The 24,688-nt window shown below is 40.0% G+C and overlaps 1 protein-coding gene across 2 annotated transcripts; it reads left to right on the forward strand.

Annotated features, from left to right (window-relative positions):
* Positions 1 to 6,272: 6,272 nt before the first annotated feature.
* On the forward strand, positions 6,273 to 22,911 carry LOC115679506 (glutamate receptor 2.8-like). Of its 2 annotated transcripts, XM_056310812.1 has the most exons (6): positions 6,273 to 6,640; positions 8,303 to 9,642; positions 9,935 to 10,247; positions 10,397 to 10,806; positions 15,093 to 15,212; positions 22,232 to 22,307. In XM_056310812.1, exons 1-5 carry the CDS (start codon positions 6,280 to 6,282, stop codon positions 15,165 to 15,167), a joined length of 2,499 nt encoding a protein of 832 aa, XP_056166787.1. In that variant the 5' UTR covers positions 6,273 to 6,279; the 3' UTR covers positions 15,168 to 15,212; positions 22,232 to 22,307. The 2 variants fall into 2 exon arrangements, with proteins under 2 accessions (XP_056166787.1, XP_030458967.2); XM_030603107.2 differs by lacking the exon at positions 15,093 to 15,212 and having other exon boundaries at positions 6,276 to 6,640; positions 22,232 to 22,911.
* Positions 22,912 to 24,688: the final 1,777 nt, after the last annotated feature.

Genomic DNA, 24,688 nt, shown 5'->3' on the forward strand with positions numbered 1-24,688 from the left:
CCTTATTACTTTTAGATATGATTTAGCATGCTAAATGTAATTAGCCATTTTTTCTTTCCCCTTAAATGGAACCAAATTATATTGGCGATTGTAACACGTATTAAGTAATTGATATTTTGTCTATATTATTTTGAATTTGAAAACTCTTAATATATTTCACAATTAAAATTTGACTAGTTTGCAAAACTCAATTTTTATGATGGTTTTAGGATAATCTTAATAAAATTCTTTTTTATTGTATCAATGGATTAAAATTACAATAATCTTTGTAATGTTGTTTGGTTAACAAAGTATTATTTGTCAAATTATTCAATATGATATTTTTTATGTCATTTGTTTCTTTTAATGGGATCAAAGAATAACATATTATTATGAGGATGTTTATTAGGACCATTGTAACTTGCAAGAACTCTTTACACATCCGTCGTTGCATGGGTGACATGTGTATTTGGAAATACTTGAATAACTAAATTCATCTGCATGTCATCAATCCAACGGTGAATTTATAAAAATAATTTTAACACTAGCGGTGCACGTAAAAAGAACCCATATTATTATAGTTATTATTACATCAATTCATGTGTAAAGTGTCTATCAAGATTGGTTGATGCATGCCAAATGCACTCCAAATAAGAAGCCGAGTGTTCACAATTAGGAAAATAATTTTCAAGCTTTCACTTTACTTGTGTTTATGATGTGAGATGAGATGAAATTTTCTTGTTGATGAGCATATACAAGCTCCTGTACTAGGTCTCCTAGATAAGTAGAAAGTTGTGCCTTATATCGTTTATTAAACCAAATTCACACACACACACACACACACACACACACACACACACACACATATATATATCCTATAATAGTATTACTAATATTAATAACACTAGTAATACCAATGTTATTCATTTTGATAAAACTACTACATGTAGCAAAATATTCCAGATAATTATGCATGTGGTATACATTGCATACTTTATACTCTAATCCCATATTAGTAACCAGTCCTCTCTCTGTTTTTTTGGTCCAAATGTAAGTTTCATTAATCAGATGAAGCATAGAATTTTAGGGGCATCCCCCACCATTATAAATAGAACTAATAATGTGAGAAAATGGAGATAGGAAGCCTTCACATAGTAGCCTATACAACGTTTGCTAGGGAAGGTAAAAATTTTTGGTAGAGTGAAGCTCTACCTCTTGCGATTCTACGCACCTTAGCCAAAATAATGTGGATATCAATTGACTTGTTTTGAAAACGTCTGTAGTTGCACTCTATCCAAATGCAATATGTTGCAAAGAAAGATACCTTGAGGAGCATCGCCGCCAAGTCTTTGCCCTTAGTAGCTCTAATCATCCATTTGAAGTTCATCAGTCCAACCTCCTAAAGAGCGCCGAATCCCATGTTATGCGAGGATAATGCCATGTATTTTCAATCCAATTGCACCGGAAGAATAAATGGGTTCTATCTTCTATACCACTCATACATAAATTACAATTGATATCAACTAAAGGCAACTATCGTGATACGATTTTTGCTGTCAATTTATCCTTGCAAACAAGTCAACTAATAAAATTATGTTTGTATCGCTGGTCCAAATTATGGTACACCACTCCACAATCGGTCCCACATGTCTGAGTTTGGCATATATCTCTTTGCATCAGTACCTTGAGCTAGAGATGGCCCAATTTAGAGCAGGTCTCAGCTGAAGAAGACCTCGCCAACTGCCGGCCATACTGCCTTTGATATCAAGCTGCATAATCGATGGTAGCTACGAGGCATATAAAAAGATTTTCAGTTATTAATAAAAGTGTTAACATAATTGAAATGCAAAAAGTTCATATTTTTATAGTATTATTAGATTTGTCATTTATACGGAAAATTTTCATTTTTACAAGTATTTAAGTATTTGAAAGCCGTACCTCAGAGCAAATCCATGATATTGCATTTCTTCTCTTTATTTTCAGTTTTTCAATGACTTGAACATGCATATGTTTAGGAAACTTTAAAACTTTCAATATATGATAGGTGTACGTAGTTTATTTTAGGTTTCTTTATGTATAGAATCACGTATGTTTATGTTGCTAGAGATATACTATTTTAGGTTTCTTTATGTATAGAATCACGTATGTTTATGTTGCTAGAGATATAATTCTAGGAGATCGTAGTTGTTACTTATTTTTATGATGTTATACAATTGGATTGTCTATAACATTGATCGATTAATAGTTCGAAGGCTATTGGTATAACATGCATGGAACTTACGCTTGGTCATTGTGAAAAACGAAGAGGTCCATGTGATATCGGATTCCAGTGGTCCTCGCAAGCCAAGTTCATTTTCGAGCTAGGAGTCAAAGCTCTAGTTCCCATAATCTCTTGTGCAGCGACTAGTCCATCCGTTTCTCCTGCTCGGAATAATTTCTTCAATGGGACCCGCTTATGATGACAGTTCGCAAGTGAAAGCGATCACGGCCCTGGTTGACGCTTATGGTTCGAAAGAAATAGGCCTTATCCCCGAAGATACCAACCATGGCAATGGTCTGCTTTCGTAACTCACGGTGCCTTACAGGAGCGTCATACGCCCTTCCACCCAAGGGGTTGATATCTTGATGGAGCTCACCAAGTTGGTTAAAATGAAAACTAGGCTCTTTCTTTTTCACGTGGCGGCTTCTCTAGGACTGGGGTTCTTTCTGACAGTGTGGAAAGCCGAAATGATGAATGAGTATGCTTAGATCATGATCGACGGGTTATCATCATTGCTCGACCCAGTTGGCTCTGAGGCCGTGGTTCCGATGGAGGGCGTGCTCAGTGTAAGGCCTTATGTACCCGGCAATCGGAAATGGAACGATCACCACACTCCTGACAAGTCACGCTTGCGCGTTAGTGATAGACATCTGAACCTCTTTGGCTAATGGGCGGTCGACACAATTTGGGCGCTAGCCGAGGCGGCTGAGATGGCTTGGGTGCCCACAAAATCAGGTTACTTATATCCTAGGATGAATGGAACTGCTCTCGGCATAGCTTCATGAGGAACTCGTAACATCAGTATCCAAGGTCTTAGTGGGGACTTTCATTTGGTCAAGGGACAATCGCAACCCTCTGCATTTGAAATCTTCAATGTTTTGGCTGTTGGACCCCAAAAGAAGGGTTATCAGGAGAGTTGAAACTGACTCTAGATTATCCCAATGTGAAATGCACAGCCCTTAGGGATGTCTAAGCCCCAATTTGGCCGGGACGTTTATGGAGACCACCAAAGGGTTGGGTAATACCTGTCACTAGTGATATCACCTATTCACCCCCTTTGGATGATACTGTTAGCGAACATCATTCTCAACATGGGGTGCGTCCAAAACTTTGGAAACAAGACTAGAATGTGTGCAACAAGTCTTAGAACAAGGAAGTGAGATTCTAGAGACTGATAACTATAAAAAGGACGTTTTAGGAGAGAATATTATTTTATCCAAATTGTGAGATTCAGCTTATCTAATCCAAGTTTTCATTTCGTTTTTTATTTTATTTTACCAAACTCTCGGTCTTGTGAGTTTGATTTGAGCTTGTGTTCTTGGGTTTTAGCACCGAGTTATCCTTAAGTCTAATTATATTCCTCTATAGACCGTAACCCGATGATTAATAGCACAAGGACTATGGTGTTTCTATATTTGCAAACAACGTTGGGGCACACGGCAGAAGCCCGATATCTTTTCCCAAGGAGATCCTCGAGAGGGACTTCAAAAATGAGCTCGTCAATGTATCTAGTTTGACCCCATTCAAAAGTTTCAGTCAATGAATTATTGGTCAAGTAACATTAATTTTGCATTATACTATATCCTCAATGTGGGACTTCTCTTGCGTAACACCCTCACACGTGCACCTTAACAAATCTCCCCTCACCTGTGAGCCACCTGTGTTAGGCCCGCACCCCTTGAATCCAAGTGTCATTTGACTTGAACATTATCTCTCAAATCTCCACCTTGACCTGGCCAAGTTTTTGGGAGATGGTTGGTGAGAGGATTAACATCTGCTCTTAAGATTCTACCTTACTCTCCTTAACCCAACTAAGTTTAGCAGGAAGTCGGGGGACATCATTTAACACCTCACTTAAGGAGTAACATTCGAATTCCTTCTTTGACATGTTCATCACACTTTGTTTCATAAATGTAGGCCCAATCCATCCAAACCATAAGTTTTGATACAATTTGTTGAGATTCATAGCAAATGCCCAATAACTTCACCCACATTTATTCAAAAGTTTCAGCCAATGAGTTAAGACCAATTAGGGTATATTATTTGATTCACATTAAATCATATTCTTTGGCCTAACACCCTCACATATGTACCTTAACACTACAAGCTCCTTTCAATTAGGAAGTCCATCTTGGAAAGGGCTGATAGCTTGTTTGGCAAATTCTAGAGAAACAACTTCAAAAGGAAATGCTTTGAGTTCTAATCCATTGATTACACAGAACAAGAAAAAGATAATACATCATAAATTGTATGCTTTCCTTAAATGGGTATTTCACGAGTGCATAAATACATTCGTTAACAAAATCTTTCGAAAAATGCCTTTGAATCGAGTCGTAAACACCTTATACTTAGGTATTGCTCATCCGCAGTAGACACAGGATATCTCACCAATGGGGAAAAGTGCCAAAAAAGTCCTAAACCTTTTGAATTAGTTCCAATTTAGTCCTAAATCTTTTTTTGGTACCAATTCAGTCCTAAACCTTTTGCATTGGTGCCAATTTAGTCCTAAACCTTTTTTTGGTGCCAATTAAGTCTTAAACCTTTTAAATTGGTGCCAATTCAATCCTAAACCTTTTGTTTTTGTGCCAATTGAGTCTTTTCGGTCAATTTTGACCGGAATTTGCCGATGTGGACGCCCGTCGGCCGGTGGCCGACGACCGGCCAGAGGAAGGAGGGGGGACCAAAAAAAAAGTGGAAAAAAAGAAAAAAAGGAAAAATAAAAATAAAAATTCAAAAAATATTAAAATATTATTAAAATTATCCACGTCAGCGCCACGTCGACGCCGGTGACTGGCCGCCGGCCGACAGGCATCCACGTTGGCAACCCGATCAAAATTGATCGGAAGGACTAAATTGGCACAAAAATAAAAGGTTTAGGACTAAATTGACATCAATTTAAAAGGTTTAGGACTAAATTGACACCAATGCAAAAGGTTTAGGACTGAATTAGCACCAAAAAAAGGTTTATGACTAAATTGGCACTAATGCAAAAGGTTTAGGACTTTTTTGGTAATTTTCCCCTCACCAACGAGAGTGACGGACCAATCACCTTCTCCTTTTTGTTTCTCCTACGGTTGTTTTCTTTGATGCCACATGACAATAGACGTGAAACGTGCAGATCCTAGTAAAAAGTAATAACGTGTGTTACGATCATGTGGGTCTTTTTGGGTTATTGCGAATAGGTGGGACCAAAGCACTAAATATATGCAAGGACAAAGACAATGACTCTTCACACCTACGACTTTTCCTATGAATCTACAAAGTTTTAATATAACGTAGGACCAGTACTTCCCTATAGAATCAATCAATGTGTATAAAAATCAGAGATAATTGGCTCAACATCCCAACTCTTAGCTTTTTTGAGAGTTTAGAATTGGTCCTTTGCACTCGTGATTCAAATAGATTAGCAGACTGGGTTGTAAAGGCCTTCAGGTGTAAGACCCTCTCCCGAAACTGGGTTTGTAACCCCCCTTCCCCTCTTTGAGAAATTCTGTGTTTTGATGCCCCTTACTCTTGTAGGTGGGCCCGGGTTTAATGAAATGATATCTCTATTTCGACTAAAAAAAAAAAAAATCAATGTGTATACATCAGACAATCGAATCCTATGGAAACCAAAGAAAATCAATGTATAAGTAGTTGGGAGTCAACAAGGGAAGCAATAGGCAAACACAACCAAGAGACAGAGAGTATGGAGGGTCTTGCTCATCCGCAGTACACATAGGATATCTCACCAACGAGAGTGACGGACCTATCACCTCCTCTTTTTTGTTTCTCCTATGATTGTTTTCTTTGATGCCACATGACAATAGATGCGAAACGTGCGGATCCTAGTAAAAAGTAAAAACATGTGTTACGGTCATGTGGGTCTTTTTGGGTTATTGCGAATAGGTGGGACCAAAGCATTAAATATATGTAAGGAGAAGACAATGACTCTCCACACCTACGACTTTTCCTATGAATCCACAAAGTTTTAATATAACGTAGGACCAATACTTCCCTATAGAATCAGTCAATGTGTATATATCGGACAATCGAATCCTATGGAAACCAAAGAAAATCAATGTAAAAGTAGTCGGGAGTCAACAAGGGAAGCAATAGGCAAACACAACCAAGACACACAGGATATGGAGGGGCAGATAAGCTACTTGAGTCTTGCACTATTGTGTTGCCTTCACCTGGCCTCTGCTATCGAAACCTCTAGTGTAATCAAAGAGAACCCAGCAAAGGAAATGATTCGAGTCGGGCTAGTTTACAGCAGGAACTCAACCATCGGGAAGGTGGTGATGAGTTGTACATCCATGGCGCTCTCTGATTTCTATGGTGTGCACCCTCATTATCGTACCCGATTGTCGCTTCAATTCAGATATCCAGAGGACGACGTCGTCGATGCGGCATCGGCAGGTAAATATATGTCACTTGTGTCAGACATATTGGGCTCATGCTCATGAATTAGATTATTCACAATCTCAAACAATATTACCAATGAATCTCGATTCTTCAGGACTTCAAATACTTGTCATCAAGCAATTAGTATTTGCTTTTTCCTTGTCTGATCCACAATATTAATACACATACGATGAAGCGTTTCTTAGAGTGAGTTATTAACCTAGAATAGACCAAAAATTTGGCTAGGAAGGATCAATCTACATAGTTCAATGAATTCTCATTAGGTTCTGATGGGGCTTCTAATATTTATAGTATTAGTAGCATGGTTGTTATGGTGCAATGTAAGGAGAGAATCTGCTCCGACCAAGCAAGGACTCAATGAGTACAGAACCAGTGCAGCAACTCAAGGAGTGGTGACTAAGACTACAACCTAGCACCTCTCACAGCAACTCGACCTCGTCCTTTTCAGATTGAGGCTTTTTTTTTTAGATATAGTGTTTTTCTCGTTGATTTTTCCACCGCTATTTCTTTTCTGATTGCTTCTTCTTCTCCTAATCATGGAGCCAAGAGAGAGATGAACAGAGGGAAAATCTTTCTTCAGAGAAGGAATGAAACACTGCAAGTGTGAATGAGTCCAAACAAAATGCTAAACTTTTCTATATAGAAAAAGAATCGGGTCTTATTTTTTTTTGAAAGTATTTTTTGAGAGATGGTAAAAGTTCGGAAATTGGGCGTATACGATACCAACATATGCGTTTAAAAAATTATGTGAAACTTCGGGCCTAGCCCAGGCTGAACTGAATTGGCCTGATCCGGTTCGGTTCTGGCTAAAATGCTCGAACTTCAATTCTGGGCAATTTCCGGCGGTCGAGCTTATATTTTGCCAGAAACCCGGCCTGCCGGGCCTGTAATCACCTTCGGTGCTTTACCGCTAGAATCGAGGTTTGTCTCTTCCCTCTCCTCTCTGTCTCTCCCCTCTGTTCTCTATCTCTCTCTAGCTTTATTCTTTGCCTTTTTCCCTCTTCTCTTGCCGTCGATTGTGGGGCTCCTCCATGGTTGTCACGATCTTGGTCTCATATCAATGCTCGCTGCCATGGAGGGAGCCGTCGCTTGGAGACCTAGAGGCTCCACGGCCATGGAGATCAAACCTCCAGATCTGGAGGGCTCGACCTGATGTTGAGCACTGCGTTCGAGGAGAGAGAGTGTGTGTCCATGCAATCCCACTTTTTTTGGTAGATCATTTTTTTCATTAAATACTAGGAGTGAGCGGTCCCTGATCCGATCCGGTTCAACCCAAGAATCGGGAACCGGACCGGGAGGACCGGTTCCCAGTTTCTAGGACCAGAGACTGGACCGGCTAGTCTTGGGACCGTGGATCGGACCGGACTCTGTGCAGTCCGATTCCAATGGGACCAATATTAAATATTATATATATTATATATTATATATATGAAAAAATTAGAAAAATATATATTTATCGGTCTGATCCAATCGGTCTGGTCCGGTCCGATTCCCACCCTAGAACCGGGAATCGGACAGCTCGGAAACCGGTTCCACCTTTAGGAACCGAGAACTGGACCGATATTCCCGAGAACCGGACTAAACCGGTCGGTCCGGTCCGATCCTGATTTGGGCGGTCCATCTTACTCACTCCTATCAAATACATCGTGTTTACAGTTTTGGACTTGATGGAGAACGAAGAAGTCCATGCAATCCTGGGCCCACAATGGTCCTCACAAGCCAAATTTGTAATCGACTTAGGAGTAAAAGCTCAAGTCCCGATCATATCCTTCTCAGCGACAAGCCCATCCCTTTCTCCCACAAAAAGCCATTATTTCGTTCGGACAGCCTATAGTGACAGTTCACAAGTTGGTTCTTTAGCGGCTGTCGTTCAAGCTTATGGTTGGAGGAAAATAGCTCTTGTTTATGAAGATACTGACTATGGCAATGGCTTGGTCCCATACCTTGTTGACGCGTTACAAGAGGTCGATGCTCGGATCTCTTATAGAAGCGTTATTCCTCCATCTCCGGAAGATATTGACATCGTAAAAGAGCTCAATAAGTTGTTGGTGATGCAAACAAGAGTGTTTCTTGTTCATATGACTGCTTTGATTGGGTCTAGGTTCTTTGTTCTTGCGAATAATTCGGGACTGATGAGTGAGGAGTTTGCGTGGATTGTCACCGATGGTTTGTCGTCTTTACTAGACCCTGTCAGCTCTAAGGCATTGGACTCGATGCAAGGTGTGCTGGGTGTTAGGCCATTTGTACCACCATCGGAGTCCCGTGGAAATTTCGAAGAGAGATGGAAAAAGCAATACCTCGAGTTATATTCACGCAACGAGATTACTAATCTCAGTCTCTTTGGCTTATGGGCATATGACACCGTTTCAGCATTAGCGTTAGCAGGAGAGATGGTATGGGAGCCTGCAAAGTCTAGATATTTAAAGCCGAATATGAGCAGAAACAATCTCGACTTTTTGTCTATTGGGATTTCGGAGATGGGCCCGAAATTGCTCCACAAAATTCTAAGCATCAAATTTCAAGGCGTCGGCGGAAAATTTAACTTGCCTAACGGCGAACTTCAGCCGATTGCATTCGAAATATTTAATGTTGTAGGACAGAGGGAGGAAATTATTGGATATTGGACTTCGGCACGAGGACTTTCACCCGAATTGAACCCGTCAACGAAGGAAGAGTACACTGCTTCAGCCGAAGCTTTGAAGCCCCCTACTTGGCCAGGAGTTACATTAAAGCCACCGAAAGGTTGGGTGATACCGATATCAGGACAGAAACTAAGGATTGGGGTTCCAAAGAAAGACGGCTTTAGCGAGTTCTTCAAAATCGAATGGGATCCGCAGACGGGCGTGCCCAGCTACTCGGGATTTGTCCACGACATGTTTCTTGCAGTATTGGATGCATTGCCTTTCGCTATTCCTTACCAGTACGTTCCTTACGTGAATAAGAGCAGGCAAAGTGCAGGAACCTATGATGATATGCTGTACCAAATTAAACTTCAGGTTAGTCAATGCTCTATCTTCGAATTTTACCCCACTTTTTCTTGACAGATGACTAGGTGAAAAAAAAAAAGAATACATGATAGTCCTCATTATTAAGTGCATTATTTCTGAATCTTGTTTGAGCTTTTATACCTTAGACGTTGAAATTTCCTTTCAGAGAAGTAGTTCGCTCAAACATAAATATGCACTGTCATTGGTATACCGGGCTTGTATTTATGCATGACATGATGATCTTCATGATAAAAGTGAATTACCCATGTATATTGAAGTTCATGATGACATGATGATGCAGAAATTCGAGGCGGTTGTGGGAGACACGACTATCGTTGCAAATCGCTTGTCCTACGTGGATTTTACACTTCCCTATTCAGAATCTGGTGTAGCAATGATAGTTGCCATTAAGGATGATGAGCGGAGGAACATGTGGATCTTCTTAAAACCATTGAGTTGGAATCTCTGGCTAACGACCGGTTTGGCCTTAATTTCTACTGGGTTCGTCGTTTGGCTACTCGAACATCGTACAAATGAAGAATTTAGGGGTTGTCGTAGTCAACAAATCGGTTTAATACTCTGGTTTTCCTTCTCCACATTGGTGTTTGCTCATAGTAAGTCCTTTCAAAACTATTGTGCCTTGTTTGTTATTATGATTTTCTTCGTGGTCTTCTCGATGGTAACGGCTTCCATATTTTACTCTACTTTTGTTGTTCTAGCTCGGTCTTTTGTTAGCAATTTACTACGACTTTTATTTATGTAGGAGAGAAGATTGCAAACAATTTGACAAGGCTTGTGCTTACTGTATGGGTATTTGTGGTGCTTATCCTGACTCAGAGTTACACTGCAAGTTTAACTTCATTTTTAACCGTGCAACGTTTAACGCCGAAGTTTGTGGACGTGCAAGACTTGTTAACGAATCAGCTTTCCGTCGGATATCAGAAAGGATCTTTCGTGAGAGGATTTCTGGTGAGACAGCTCAATTTCAATGAGTCCAGCTTGGTTCCTTATGGTTCGCTGGAGGAATTCCACGAGGCACTATCCAAGGGAAGCAAAAACGGAGGAGTCGCGGCAATCTTTGATGAATTGCCCTTCATAAAACTGTTCCTTGCCAGATACTGCAACGAGTACAAAATGGTAGGACCAACCTATAAAACCGACGGGTTTGGCTTTGTAAGTCTCTCTCTCTCTCTCTCTCTCTCTCTCTCTCTCTCTCTCTAGCACACAGAGCTAACCTGTGCATGGACGGGGTTAATATATATGCACCTTGCATGAAAATAGATCTATTATTTTTCATTTTCAGCTTATCACAAATAAATTGTAAAAGCTTTTTCCCGACCAAACAAAAGAAACATAAGCCTTTTTTGTTTTTGGATTTTAGGACTATTTATGTCTCATAATAGGTTCTGACAAAAAAAAAAGAAAAACAATGTCTCATAATAGGTCTCCGAAATAGCAAAAGTAAAATATTCACTTCAATGTGATTTGTCTAAATTCACAGTGGATTCACGTGTTATATACTTAAGACACCTTCACTTTGCATGACAATGGATCTCTCACTATCCATTTTTAACTTACCACAAATAAATTGCAGTCAATATAAGCTTTTTCAGTTTTTTCATTATTTGTAGTTCGTAACAGATCTTTGGAACACGGACACGCAAACAAATTATATTCAAGATAAGCATTTTTCAATTTTTTGGATTATTTGTTTTTCATGATATATCTCGAGAATAGTTATGCAAAAAAATGGATGTCTTAGACACTAAAGGACAATTGTGGGCTCATGAGTTACATAGATGAGTTCAAGAGATTTAGGCTCCGTTCGTTTGGCAGAAAATATTCTCCTTTTGGAAAATATTTTTCCGGAAGTCATTTTCCTGGAAAATGTTTTCCCGGAACATAATTTTCCGGTGTTCGGCGACCGATATGAAAAGGTTTCGGAAAATATTTTTCATTGGCGGCGGCGGGGCGGCCGGCGACCGGCGGCGGCCGGCGACCGGCCGCCGGCGGCGGGCGGCGACCACCGGCGGGCGGCGGCGGGCGGCCGGCGATCGGGCGGCGGCGGCGGCCGGCGACCGGCGGCGGGCGGCGGCCGGCGACGGCGGCGGCGGCGGGGGCGGCGGCGGCGATCGGTATGGGCGGCGGATACGGCAGCGGCGTGCGGCGGGCGGCCGGCGACCGTTGGCATGGGCGGCGGACGGCGACCGGCGGCGGCGCGGCGCGGCGGCGCGGCGACCGGCGGGCGGCGGCGGGCGGGCGGGCGGCCGGCGACCGGCGGCGGCGGCGGCGGCCGGCGACTGGAGGCGGTGGTGGCCGGCGACCTTAGTGAAGAAGAAGAAGAAGAAGCTCCGGAAAATGATTTCCGCTTTTGAAGAAGCGGAAGTCATTTTCCATAGACTTAGGCTATTTTGTGAAGGGGGGAAGGAAAATATTTTTCCACGGAAAACGTTTTCCGCCCCCCGAACACCGGAAAACCCGGAAAATATTTTCCGGAAGAATATTTTCCGCCAAACGAACGGAGCCTTAGACTCCGTTCATTTCGCGGAAAATAACTTTTAGGAAAATATTTTTCGGATTTTACGGCGTTCGGTTAATAAACAAGTCAAGGAAAACATTTTCTATTAATGGAAAACAAACCTTCAAAAGTGGGAAAAATGATTTCCTCTTTTCAAAAAGATGAAATCATTTTCCCTCCTCCTTCTTTCACCATTCATTTTAATTTTTTTAATTCTCATTTTTCTTTTTTATTTTTCTTTTTTAAAATTTTTAAATTTTCTTTTTTTTTCCTTTTTATTTTTTCCTTCTTCTTCAGCCGGTGGCCGACCACAGCGAAGGCTAGCGAGGCTCGAGCTCGCCAAATCAATGACACTCAAGCGTCGCCATAGGGCGGCTAGGCTCGGGCCTCGCTAGAGGTTGGCACGCTCGCCGAATCTGGTGTGGTGGAGCCTCGCTATGGCTGGTCACCGGCCGTCACTGTGACTGGTGACCAATTAGAGAAGAAGGGAAAAAAAAATAAAAGAAAAGAGAAAATTAAAAAAATTAAAAAAATCGATTTTAAAAAATAGAAAAATAAAAAAATTATTAAAAGTAGTGCTTGGAGGAAAATCAAGTTAGATTTTCCATACCAAATGGTAGAAAATATTTTCCAATTCTTTTTTCATATTTGAGCTGAACACCGGAAAATTATGTCATTTTCTTGGAAAATGATTTCTTAGAAAATATTTTTAAAAAACGTCACATTTTCCGCAAAACAAACGGACCCTTAGTATGTCTGCATCTCGTATGATAGCAAACATATTGTTTATTTTTGTCTATCCATGAACAAATCATACTTAACATAAGCTTTCTTTAGTTTGACCATTGCCCAATTATGTTTATGATGAGTATTATAAAAATATAAAAATATTTATAATTATAATAAGTCTCAAGTTATTGGCATACATAAGATGTTTGAGGGCAAAACGTGGTACAAATAACAAAAATGCAATATGCATGCCTACATTGGTATATGTGATGAAAATGAGGTCAAACACATGTTGAAAGAGCTAATGAGACCGAAGACACGCTGTTCGCAATGGGTGTGCCAAGTGTCGATGCAGAAGAAGTTCGTGTAAGCCGCGAAAGCGGCACCCTAAGATCTCAATAGCCAAAAAAAAAAAATAGAACACAATAATGGATAAAAAGGGTTTTGCACACCTAATTTGGGATCTACTAAGGTTCTCGTCCCCAAAAGAGCTCTTGTGAGGTGAGGGCAAATCCGGAGGTTATATGCAGAGTGGGTTAGCTTCCCCCAAACGATGTGGGACTCCCTTCCACAAGGGTTTAACATACACTCGGATCCACCGTACCTGGCTCTAATACCAACTAAGGTTCTCATCCCCAAAAGAGCTCTTGTGAGGTGAGGGAAGCCCCGGAAGTTACATGCAGAGTGGGTTGGCTTCCCGTAAGTGATGTGGGACTCCCTTTCACAGGGGCTTAACATACATAGCAACAATCTCGAGCACAAGAGCTTCTCCTCTATTACCCTATGTATCACTGGCTCAAGGAGATTGCTCTTCACGGCTGCGTTCTATAACTGCTCCTTACATAAAGTTATTTGTGCATTAGTGTTAGAAGAGAGACTTGAGCATTATTTATACAGTTTTCAATCATAAGCCCTCTCATCACAGGCCGAGCTTTACTCGACCTACACTAGCCAGTCCCATATTAGACTAATTAAGAATATTTACATTTTACTTTATTAGACCAATTCCATAAAACGGTAAATTTTAATCTCAATTAATGTAGCCCATATCAGAAAAACTCTTACATTTTCCCATTTGAGCTATATTAATTTAAACCTTGCCGTATGTGCACACCTTTATGTTGGTTTATAGATTATTCTTAACAGTCAATTCAATCTCATAAAGTCCCAAACACCAAATCATGGCGGTAACTGCATAAATACACACAAAGCCTTCCATGATCACGAGTGCTTTTAACTCTACTGACATGGATTCAATATGGTAGTGTGGCAAATGGATAACACCTCATAGAGAGTGATACCTTATGTGTCATCCCCATTGTCAGTCCACATTCTCTCTCATTAAGTGTCACAAAACCTAATGTGTCAACAAACTCACATATGTCTTATCCTTATAGTTAACTTTACTTTATGTGTAACATGACAAATCCTTAAGGTTAATAACTGAATGCTCATAGCCTTTATTCAGGGTATACACAATACCTTGAGATTTTCATTCGATATATGTATTCAACATAATAACAATACATTCATAAACACTTTATTGAATGCCAAAAGGTTGATACATATCAAAATGTTACAAATGTAACCAACATAGATATAAACTTTATTAAAGCAAAAACAAAACAGCTTCCACTAAACTCCCACTAAATAGTTGTATCTCATGATGCTCCTAAGCCCATGCTAATGACATGTCGTTCAAACACACACGGGTGAAGACCTTTAGTTAGTGGATCTGCAATCATGTCATCTCTGGAAATATGCTTTACTGCAACATCATCATTCTCAATTGTTATCTTTGTGGTAAAAAACTTGACCGCTATATGCTTAAACCCCTTGAGACCTCTGTTGTTGTTGATAAACAAAACTGCAGAATTATTGTCATAATACAGCTGTATGAGCCTATCCATAAAATCAAATACGGTCAACTCTCTAATGAGGTTCCAGAGCCAAATAACCTGAGTAGTGATCGAAAAGCATGCTACAAACTCCGCTTGCATGGTAGAGGATGATATAGATTTCTGTTTCTCACTTTTCCATGATACTGAACCTCATGCTAACATAAAGATGTATCCTGTCATCAACTTCATGTCATCCTAATAGCTAGCAAAGTCTATATCCAAATACCTTACTAGCCGCAGGTCCTGAATATGTCTGTAGATCAGCATATAGTCTCTAGTTCTCTTTAAGTACCTCGAAACCTTCTTGGCAGCAACCCAGTGATTGTGTCTTGGATTTGACTGATATCTGCCTAGAGGTCCTGTTGCAAAAGCAATATTTGGTCTAGTTCAAACTTGAGCATACATGATACTTCCAATTGCATCAGCATAAGGTACATCCTTCAATTGGGCTTTCTCAATATCCGATTCACCCTTAATGACAGAAGCAATTCCTAACTTGCAATGCTACATACTAAGCCTTTCTAAAATACGATCAACATATGCCCTCTCAGACAAACTCAATACACGGCGAGAATGATCCCTATGGATCTCAATGCCAAGGACAAAAGATGCATCACCAAGGTCTTTCATGTCAAAATTCTTTGACAACATCCACTTTGTCTCATGTAATAATCCAAGTCACTACTCACAAGCAAGATATCGTCTATATAGAGTACGGAAAAAATAAATTTCCTCCCACTGACCTTGTAGTATATACATTGATCTACTTTGTTCTCAACAAAACCGAATGAAGTGACAACACTATGAAACTTCAAGTATCATTTGCTATTGACTTTTTCTATCTACACACAAGCTTACCTGAATCATCTGCTGCAAAGCCTTTGGGTTGCACCATATAGACCTCATCATCAAGGTCTCCATTCAACAAGGCAGTTTAAACATCTATCTGGTGTAATTCCATATCAAAATGAGCTACTAATGCCATGATTACTATGAAGGAATCTTAGAAGAGACTAGGGAAAAAGTTGCTTTATAGTCTACTTCTCTCTTAGTGAAACCCTTGGCTATCAGTCTGACTTTAAACTTCTCAATCTTTCTTTTGGAGTCTTTTTTAATCTTATACACCCATTTGTAGCCGATGGGCTTGTAACCTTTAGACAATTCAGCAAGCTCCTAAACACCACTATGTTTCATAGATTGTATCTCGTCTTTCATTGCATCCAACCACAGATCTAACTGAAGACAAGAAACAAAATATGTATAAGTCACTGGATCAACCACACAGTCGATACCGCAGTCATGCTCTCCTAGATAAACTATATAGTCTAGTGGTATAACTGATCATCTCTGCCTGATGGATCTCTTGAGTGGAGTTACTAAAACCTTATTCTGCACCTAAGAGGCTTGGGGAACTTCATTAGGAGATGCCTCAATAATAGGATCCTAGACCTCAACAAGCTCTGTGGTGTAGGAGACTCCACAATCATCTGTATCAGCAGAGAAAAAAACACAGTGGTCTCCACTGTACTGTTATCCTCAATTGTCCGTGAGCAGCTACTTCTTCGGCCACATTAAACTCTAGAAATTTCGCAATTTGTGATTCCAAAATTTTCGTACCTCCATTGAGATTATAAAACTAATATCCCTTCGAATGATTTGGGTAAGATATGGATAACACCGAGTGATTCTGGAGTCCAACTTACTCAATGTTGGATTATATAACCTCACTTCTACAGGGCACCCCCAAACCTTAAGATGGTTCAAGCTAGGTTTACATCCAATTCATGACTCAAAAGGAGTTAATGGAATAACTTTGGTAGGAACTCGATTAAGAATGTATAGGGCTATTTTTAAAGTTTCACCCCACAGAAAACCAGGTAAATTGGTCATACTGATCATACTCCTCATCATGTTCACAAGGGTGTGATTGGGCCTTTCAGTCACTCCATTTTGTTTAGAACTCCCAAGTATAGTAAACAAAGCTACTATCCCAGAATCCTCCAAGTACTTGGCAAATTGCCCTTTAAGCTGTCTAGCATTGCCATGCCTGCCATAATATTCATCAACTCGGTCAGATCTGACAACCTTTATGACTTTTCTCAATTGCTACTCAACTTCAGTTCGAAAAATCTTGAACTTGTTGACAGACTCGGACTTTTCATTAATGAAGTACAAATAACCATATCGGGAATAGTCATCTATAAATGTGATGAAATAAAAAATTTTACACAAGGTTTTCATATAGGGTCCATTAATATTAGTGTGAATGATCTCCAATAGGTTGAAACTATGGATTGCAGTTTTCTTCTTTATCTTAGTCATCTTACCCCTACAACAATCTATACAAGTCTCTAGGTCACTTTTTAAGAGCAGGAAGGATATCGGCCTTTATCATCCTTTCCACTCTTTCGCTAGAGATGTGACCAAGCCGTTTATGCCACAACGCATAAAAATGTTGCTTGAGTAGAAGCCTTTTGGAAACAACTTTTTCATCACTATAAGTGACGTATATATCATTGGGAGTTAAACACAATATGTACAATCTATTGGACATATTGCAGCACCTAACCTTAATTAAAAAACATAGAAACAAAATTGTTCCTTATTTAAAAAAAGTACCGACACATGTCTAGACATGATATGGAAAATAAGTTTCATTTCAAGGAAGGTACATAAAATGTGTTTCTTAACATCAAATTAAAATCATAATCTAGAATTAAAATGACATCTCCCATGAACTCGACGTAGACTTTATTGTTGTTTCCCATATTGAGTTTTGATTCATTCTAATTTGGCTTCCTACTATTTATGAATCCTTGTATGGTAAACTTAACATGACTTGTTGCGCCGCTATCTAGCCACCATGAATTGGATGGCGCTTCTGATAGGTTGGATTCATAAATAAATGCCAAAGAATCATTACTCGCAGACTCATGCTTAGACAACCAAGTTTTATATTTATCGCATTCTTTCTTTATATGACCTTTCTTCTTATAAAAGAAATGTCGGTCACCATCCCTCTTGAAGGATACTTTCTTAGGACTCAAACAGTCAAAATGAACAATGGTTTCATGAGTTCCTTTATGAGTATAATTTTTGGACTTCTTACTCTTCTTATCCCTAACGCCACTAGAACCATAGTACCTCATATTGAAGAGTCCTTCCAGATATGTCTCAATCTAAACATTAGATGAGACACAGTTCTTAGCCTTTAATGCTTCTATCATCTGTTTAGCAGCGCATTCCGTTGGCAAACCACTCTTCAAGTGTTCCTAAATGGACCGCTTCATTGATAACAAGCAAATTGGATTACTCTTTTCGCAAGCAGCAAATTGTGCTTTCTGGGGTTCCATATTGGTGGCAATAAAATCTGCCGGCTTATCCTCAGTAAAAGCAATACGAACATCCGCCAACTCTATCCCAAACATAAAATCCTCTTTTCATTTCTTAAAATTTGAACCAGTATGAACCTTATTCATAATAGAGTTGTCATTTATCGGGGAGGTGACTGATAAAATAAGCAATGTATATAATTAGTATCATGTGAGTACTGTGTAACTTGAAATTATATAAGTACACATTTGAGAGTTACATACATCATCATATAATCACCTTTGGGCAAATACATGACATGCAGTTGTATACTCTCTAAAAATATATTCCAACCTTAGTGAATTCACTACTTTTGGGTGTATGAACCACTAGGATCAGTCACTCTTCAACCATATGTTGTACATATGTCCCTCCATGAACCAATACACAATCACTTTCTTTAGGAGTATGACCATGCAATAGAATAAAAGACATATCACCACAACATGAGATTGATATTTCTCAAACCCAATCAAGCGTGCCACTTTGGTGGTCATAACACAATATGTCTCACATTTACCATATATATGTAATTTTAGACTTGAAGACAGGGGCAATTTATTACTAAAATCACATGCCATGCTAATTACATTATTCCATCCGTTGATACTTGTTAACATTATTTGTGCTATCAATGAATCACGCTCTACACATTCTGTATGCGATGATATACATGTGAGCTAGCATCTATATTTCCGAAACCATAGAGAAATACAAGAAAATACGCAAAAATACCCTAAAAAATACATGTATATAGGGTTCTATAGGAATTTTCACATGCTTAAAAGAATCAAACATGTAAACTGACTATAGCACATTCTAGAGCATCTCAATACGGGAACACCAGTACTGAGGACGCTCCAAATGGAGCTCGGACGAGCCTTCACGCGTAGCTTGAGTGTGCAGCACATGTGGCGCACGCTCGGCTTGCCAATTTGACCTAGAACACCGATCCGACTGATCTAACTGCTCTAACCGTTGATCAGTCCGGTCAACGATCAACCTGGATCGGGTCAGGTCACTCGGGCACACCCGGGTCAACTCGCTTCGCGAGTCGCTGACGTCAGCCCAATGCACGTGCTAGACGACGCTTGCGTGTGGCTGCCACATGCCGACATTGCAGTTGCGCGTGGCCGCGCATATGGCATCCCCTGGAGGCATGGCACCCATCAAAATTTTCGTCTAGACGAGAAATATCTGATTATGTGATCAAAATAAATTTTCATCGGACAAAAATTTCGAAAATGGTCAAATTCGAAGATTCTAGCCCTAGACTATGGCGGCTCTGATAGCACATGTAAGCCATAAAAGTAGCACCCCCAGATCTCCATAGCCAAAAAACTAAAACACAATAGTGGATAAAAAGAGATTTACGCACTTGATTTAGGATCCATAGTTCTTAATGCGAAATAGTAGCGATCTTGAGCACCAGTACTTCTCTTCTATGTCGCAACCTCCTTATGGCACCAACCCTTCGTGTGGGCCGACAAGGGTCAATTAAGAGGCTGATGGATTGCTAAGTTTAAACCTAGGGACTTAACTTGGACTCTTCCAAGCCCATATCAATTCGCGACTTAAGGTTCAAGTTATTAACATGCAAATTAATTTTATCTAGGAGTCACCACTAATCAGTTTAGGGTAGGTTAATTAGAAACCCAAGTAAGGCGACTGGAGAAACGCCTTACTCCTATGAACCAGAGATTCAAATGAATCCTTGGACTTGGTTATATAAGTTAGATGACCAATACCCTTTCGGTACCTGATCCTGTTCAAACAACATTTAAAGGTATTTACGCAGTATTCCTAAAGATTGTGATTCCTAGGGTTTTAATCCTAACTAAGCTAAGGAAATGACAATCAATGCATGGGAAGTGCGCAAACAAAGGCCTAATATGCCTCTAATCAGCCACATGCAAGGTCGAGTTAAACACGCAATTCGAACGTGTAAATCAACCGACGTACAATTAAGCATGGCATTTAATCACACAAAATATGCAAGAAATGGCAATTCCAAAGTCCAATTTTCATATTTTAATATTAAAATAATAAATATAGTAATTTTATATTATAATAAACTGATTCGGGTCGGATCTCCACATCCAACCCGAGTCGGGACTGACTCGGGCGCGCTGGCCTGGGTCTACGCGTGACTGGGCTCAGTAAAGGAGCCTAATCCAGCATGGCTAAAAAAAAACAAAAAGGAAACTAAAAAAAGAAAAGGCCCAGCCCACTACTTAATTAATACTAACTAAGCACAAAGCCCAGTCCCAAAAGAGAGAAAAGGGAACCGGGTCAGGCTCCTCGCCCAACCCGACTCTACCCCCTATAGATCCAACTGACTCTCCTGTATTCCCCTATACCGCGGGGTCTTGACGAAGGCAGTCGATACAGGGATGGCCGGCTTGTTTCAGCTCGGCTAGGCAGTACACCACTGCGGTGTTGCCTCAACCAGCTCTGGCAAAGGACTCGACCACCACCTGGTTGACCATCCGGCTAGGCACAAACGTCAACCAAAACTCGGCTCGACCACCTCGGGCCCAAAACTTAGCCAAGAACTAACCACCCACGGCTAGGCGGCCGACACCCGGAACTCTAAACACTTTAGGGACGCCAAGAAAGAAACGCAACACGCGCGGGCAACTCGACACTGGCCAAAACAAACGACCCAAAACCGGATCTCACTTAGGCGTTTTGTCGAACATTTGGTGGGCGCTTAAAAAACGAATGATTTTTTACTCAACTGAGACTCAAACACAAGCCAAGACTCACGACGACCCATGAGCAACACACACGACAACCAAACAAAGGGTTGACGGGGCCCGGAGTTCACGCGAGCCTGTTGGTCGCGAGCTCCGGCCTGGTGTGCTCTAAACAGAGCAAGCCATAGCCAAAATAGGACCTACCTGCTGTACAGCAGCGACGATCGTCGGTCAGGGGGTGGGACCGTCTGACGGGATTCGCGAGTGGCCGAGGTGTCGACCGATGCTCCCCCTTGCTCTCGCTTTGTCTCTCTTAGCTCAGCCCTCTTTGTTTCCTCCTAAGAACCACCTTCTCTCCTTTGGCTCCCCTCCTTTCTCTCTTCAGAACCGACCCCCCTCTCTCTTTTATACTGGTCGCCGGCCGCCTACTCCCCTTGTGCTCCACATCTCTTTTGCCCTATGTTTCCTTGGCTGTCTAGCGTTGGCACTTTGCGTGGGGAAGGAGGAAGAGAAGGAAGAGAGGAAAGGGAAGGAGACCGGCTGGAGAAAAGGAGAGGGCTGGTTGGGCCGGTGGGAAAGGAAGAAAGCAGGTTAGACCGCACCCAGCAGGGAGAGAGAAAGGAAAAAGAAATAAAGGGAGGCCGGGCCGGTGAAAGAAAGGAGAGGGCTGGGTCGATCCAACCCCGTCCCGACCCAACCCGACTCGACCCGATCCGATTTTTTAGCGATTTTTTTTATTAGGAAAAATATTTAAATTAGTGCAATTAATGTATTGAGCCTAATGTCTATATGCTATGCAATTAAATAAAAATATTTTTATTTTAGGATTTAAAATTTTAATTCTTAAAATTTTGTGCTATTAATCACTAAATGGATAATCAAAATTTAAGTGTCAATACTCTATTATCTTATATATCACTGCCTCAATGAGACTGTCCTTCACAATTGCGTTCTGTAACTGCTCCTTATATGAGGTTATCTGTGCATCAAGTTAGAGGGGAAACTTGAACACTATTTATAGAGTTTTCATCCATAGGCCCTCTTGTCACAGACCAGGCTTTACTCGACCCATACTAACATGTCCCATATTAGACTAATTAAGAATTTTTATATCTTACTTTATTATACCAATTCCGTAAAACAGAAAATCTCAATCTCAATTAATATAGCCCATATCAGAAAAATTCTTAAAGTTCAAGCTGAATTTCTATTTTACAAACAACATATTTATTACAAAATGCGCGCAAGCTCGCACTCTGTGTCGTAGCATGCGTGCATGCACCCAGATGCACTCGATGCACATCTGACGTGTTCGTGCACGTACACAATCATGCATCAAAGGTAAAGCCATGAACTAACATGAATAAATTATTCATCAGGCCTTTCCATTGGGGTCCCCTTTGGTCTCCTACATTTCAAGGGCAATCTTGAATGTTACTGAAGATAAAATGAAAATGGACGCGATTGAAAGAAGATACTTCCAAGCTCAAAGCTCGTGCCAGGATCAAGACGCTACAATCTTTTCAGACAATCTCAGCCTGAGTGTGTACAGCTTTGGAGGTCTTTTCATCATCAGTGGCATCGTCTCAGTATCTTCGGTATTAATATATGTGGTTTTGTTCTTCTATTCTCATTGGCCTTCTTCGAGTGCTATTCGTCCGAGGGATCGCTCCCTTTGGTCCAAGTTTTTGGAAACTGCGGACAACTTCTTTCAAGAGCACCGGTTATTTGGTTGTTCGGAGAAAAATAGATGCAGGACAGTTTCGACATCACATTTTCGAAGTACAGAAGCTTCTTCGAATAATGATGTTGAACTGATCGTGAGGGCACCAAATGAAGGAGAGAGGCGAACACTTATTATACCCGTATGAATAATGAAGATCGTGTTTTAAGAGAGGCTCATCGAGCATGAGAACGATTCATCCCATCTAGGTATGTATATACGCATATTAGCAATTTGTTTTGTTTACCTTTTCTTTTGGAATAAGGGGTGAATTTGGGTTGATAAATGTTGCCTGTAAAATCTTTTGCTTGCTATACATATTTTAATTAAGGAAAATGCTTGATTTACTGATACTGGTCGAAAAAGTTGGTTTATGAAGTGGTGCGTCGGGCAATTATTGGTTCCCGAATATTTACTTGAGTATAAAAGACCACTTAAAGTGAAAAAATTTACTTTGTGTTTTTTGCTAGAAGGAAACAAATTACTTAGGCTTCATTTGTTTCGCAGTTCATTTATTTTCCAGAAAATGAATAATTTAAAAAATATTTTCCTAAAAATATCACTTGTGTCGCTTGAAATAATTATCCAATGAAAATTATTTTCATTATTGACAATAATTTATGTTTAAATATTTTCATAAACAATGAAAAAATTTTGTTCATTTGTTTTTTAAGCAATATAAGCAATTATTTTTATGAAAATATTTTCCAGATTATTTATTTTCCGCAAAGCAAATAGAGCCTTAATAAACAAATTTTGTAAACCTGAGAGAGAGAGAGAGAGAGATGGATTGTGCTACTTGGAAGCCCTCTTCTTTTCTATCTGTTATATATTGAGAGAATATTTGTTCATGTACTCATCATGTGGCATTTGCTTGTGTGATTGTCATGTGGCAGCCACGAAGCATAATTGTGCGACATGACTCATATTCGACCAATTACCATTAGTTTTCATCCTCAAATATCTATTACTTATTAAAATTAACTTAAAAATGGATATACATAAAGTATATTCAAATGCATTCTTAAATGAATTCAACCAATATATATGAAAATAAAGATAAAATATCTTGAACATATTTTTATTTTCATTCCCAAACATTCATCATTTCACAATTATCTCATTGATTTTTGATTCGTAAAAAGAACGAATAAATATGAATTAACTTTAAATATATAACTTGTCCGTTCCAAAGTCACTGCCTATCACCAACATCATGTGACCATCGCAACACTCGTGGCCTCCGAATTACTGGAGCCACGAGAATACCTCTCTCTGTTTCTCTTTCTCTTACTATATTAATATTACGATATGTTAATAAAAAGTGGGACACCGAAGAGGATGGGAACTGGGCCAAGCAACGCAGCAGGGATCAGTGGGCCGAAGAGCGAGTTTAGGAGTGGAGTTGGCCATCGCATTGAAGATTCATCGGAGTAAAAATTGCACGTAAATTGCATGTGAATTGAGGAATTTTTCTAATTTCTTATGAGCATCCAGAAAATTATTGAATTGGAGTGAGTAATCGGGAAATCATGATAGGTGCTTTATCTTTATCCAAAGAAAAAAAATTATATAGGAGAAATCTGTTCTATGCGTAAAGTTGAGTATGTTGTAATTTAAAATTATCACGCGATGTCTTTAACCGATAAAAGAAGACCAATTATGATCCCATAAAAAACCTTAGTAAATATTATTAATAAAATTTTTAAGAGACATTATAAACTACAATGCCAAGGTGAATAAAACGGGTTAATATGATGAGTAGTCCTGAATTTTTGCTCGATATTCAATATTGTTCCCGATTTATTTTTGTTTAATCTAGTCCCTGAAATTTATGAATTCCGCTCAATATAATCCTTCGTTAAGTGCAATGCCAGGTTTGTGAGATTTGTCACCACGGCCTCCATCCCACTTTAACCCCACCTCTATCTGTCCATCACCAACATCATCGTCGTCGATTGACTCCCCCCGCCCCCCCCCCCCCCCCCCTCTCTCACTCACGTCACTCTATTTCACTTTCTCTTACTTTCATATCTATGGTGTGACCTCAAAACTGAGGCAATTTTAACTTCAATTCGGAGGTCACAAACAGAGAAACCCTTAGTCTTTAATA

The sequence above is a fragment of the Syzygium oleosum genome, unplaced genomic scaffold (assembly GCF_021117445.2).
Source record: "Syzygium oleosum isolate NSW1041296 unplaced genomic scaffold, Sole_v2.1 Sole_v2.04, whole genome shotgun sequence".
NCBI lineage: Eukaryota > Viridiplantae > Streptophyta > Magnoliopsida > Myrtales > Myrtaceae > Syzygium > Syzygium oleosum.

Coding starts and splice junctions, on each gene's coding strand:
- LOC115679506 (XM_030603107.2), top strand. CDS start 6,280: ATGGAAACCAAAGAAAATCAATGTAAAAGTAGTCGGGAGTCAACAAGG. Junction 6,641..8,302: donor CGTCGATGCGGCATCGGCAG/GTAAATATATGT, acceptor TCGTGTTTACAG/TTTTGGACTTGATGGAGAAC. Junction 10,807..22,231: donor AAACCGACGGGTTTGGCTTT/GTAAGTCTCTCT, acceptor ATTATTCATCAG/GCCTTTCCATTGGGGTCCCC.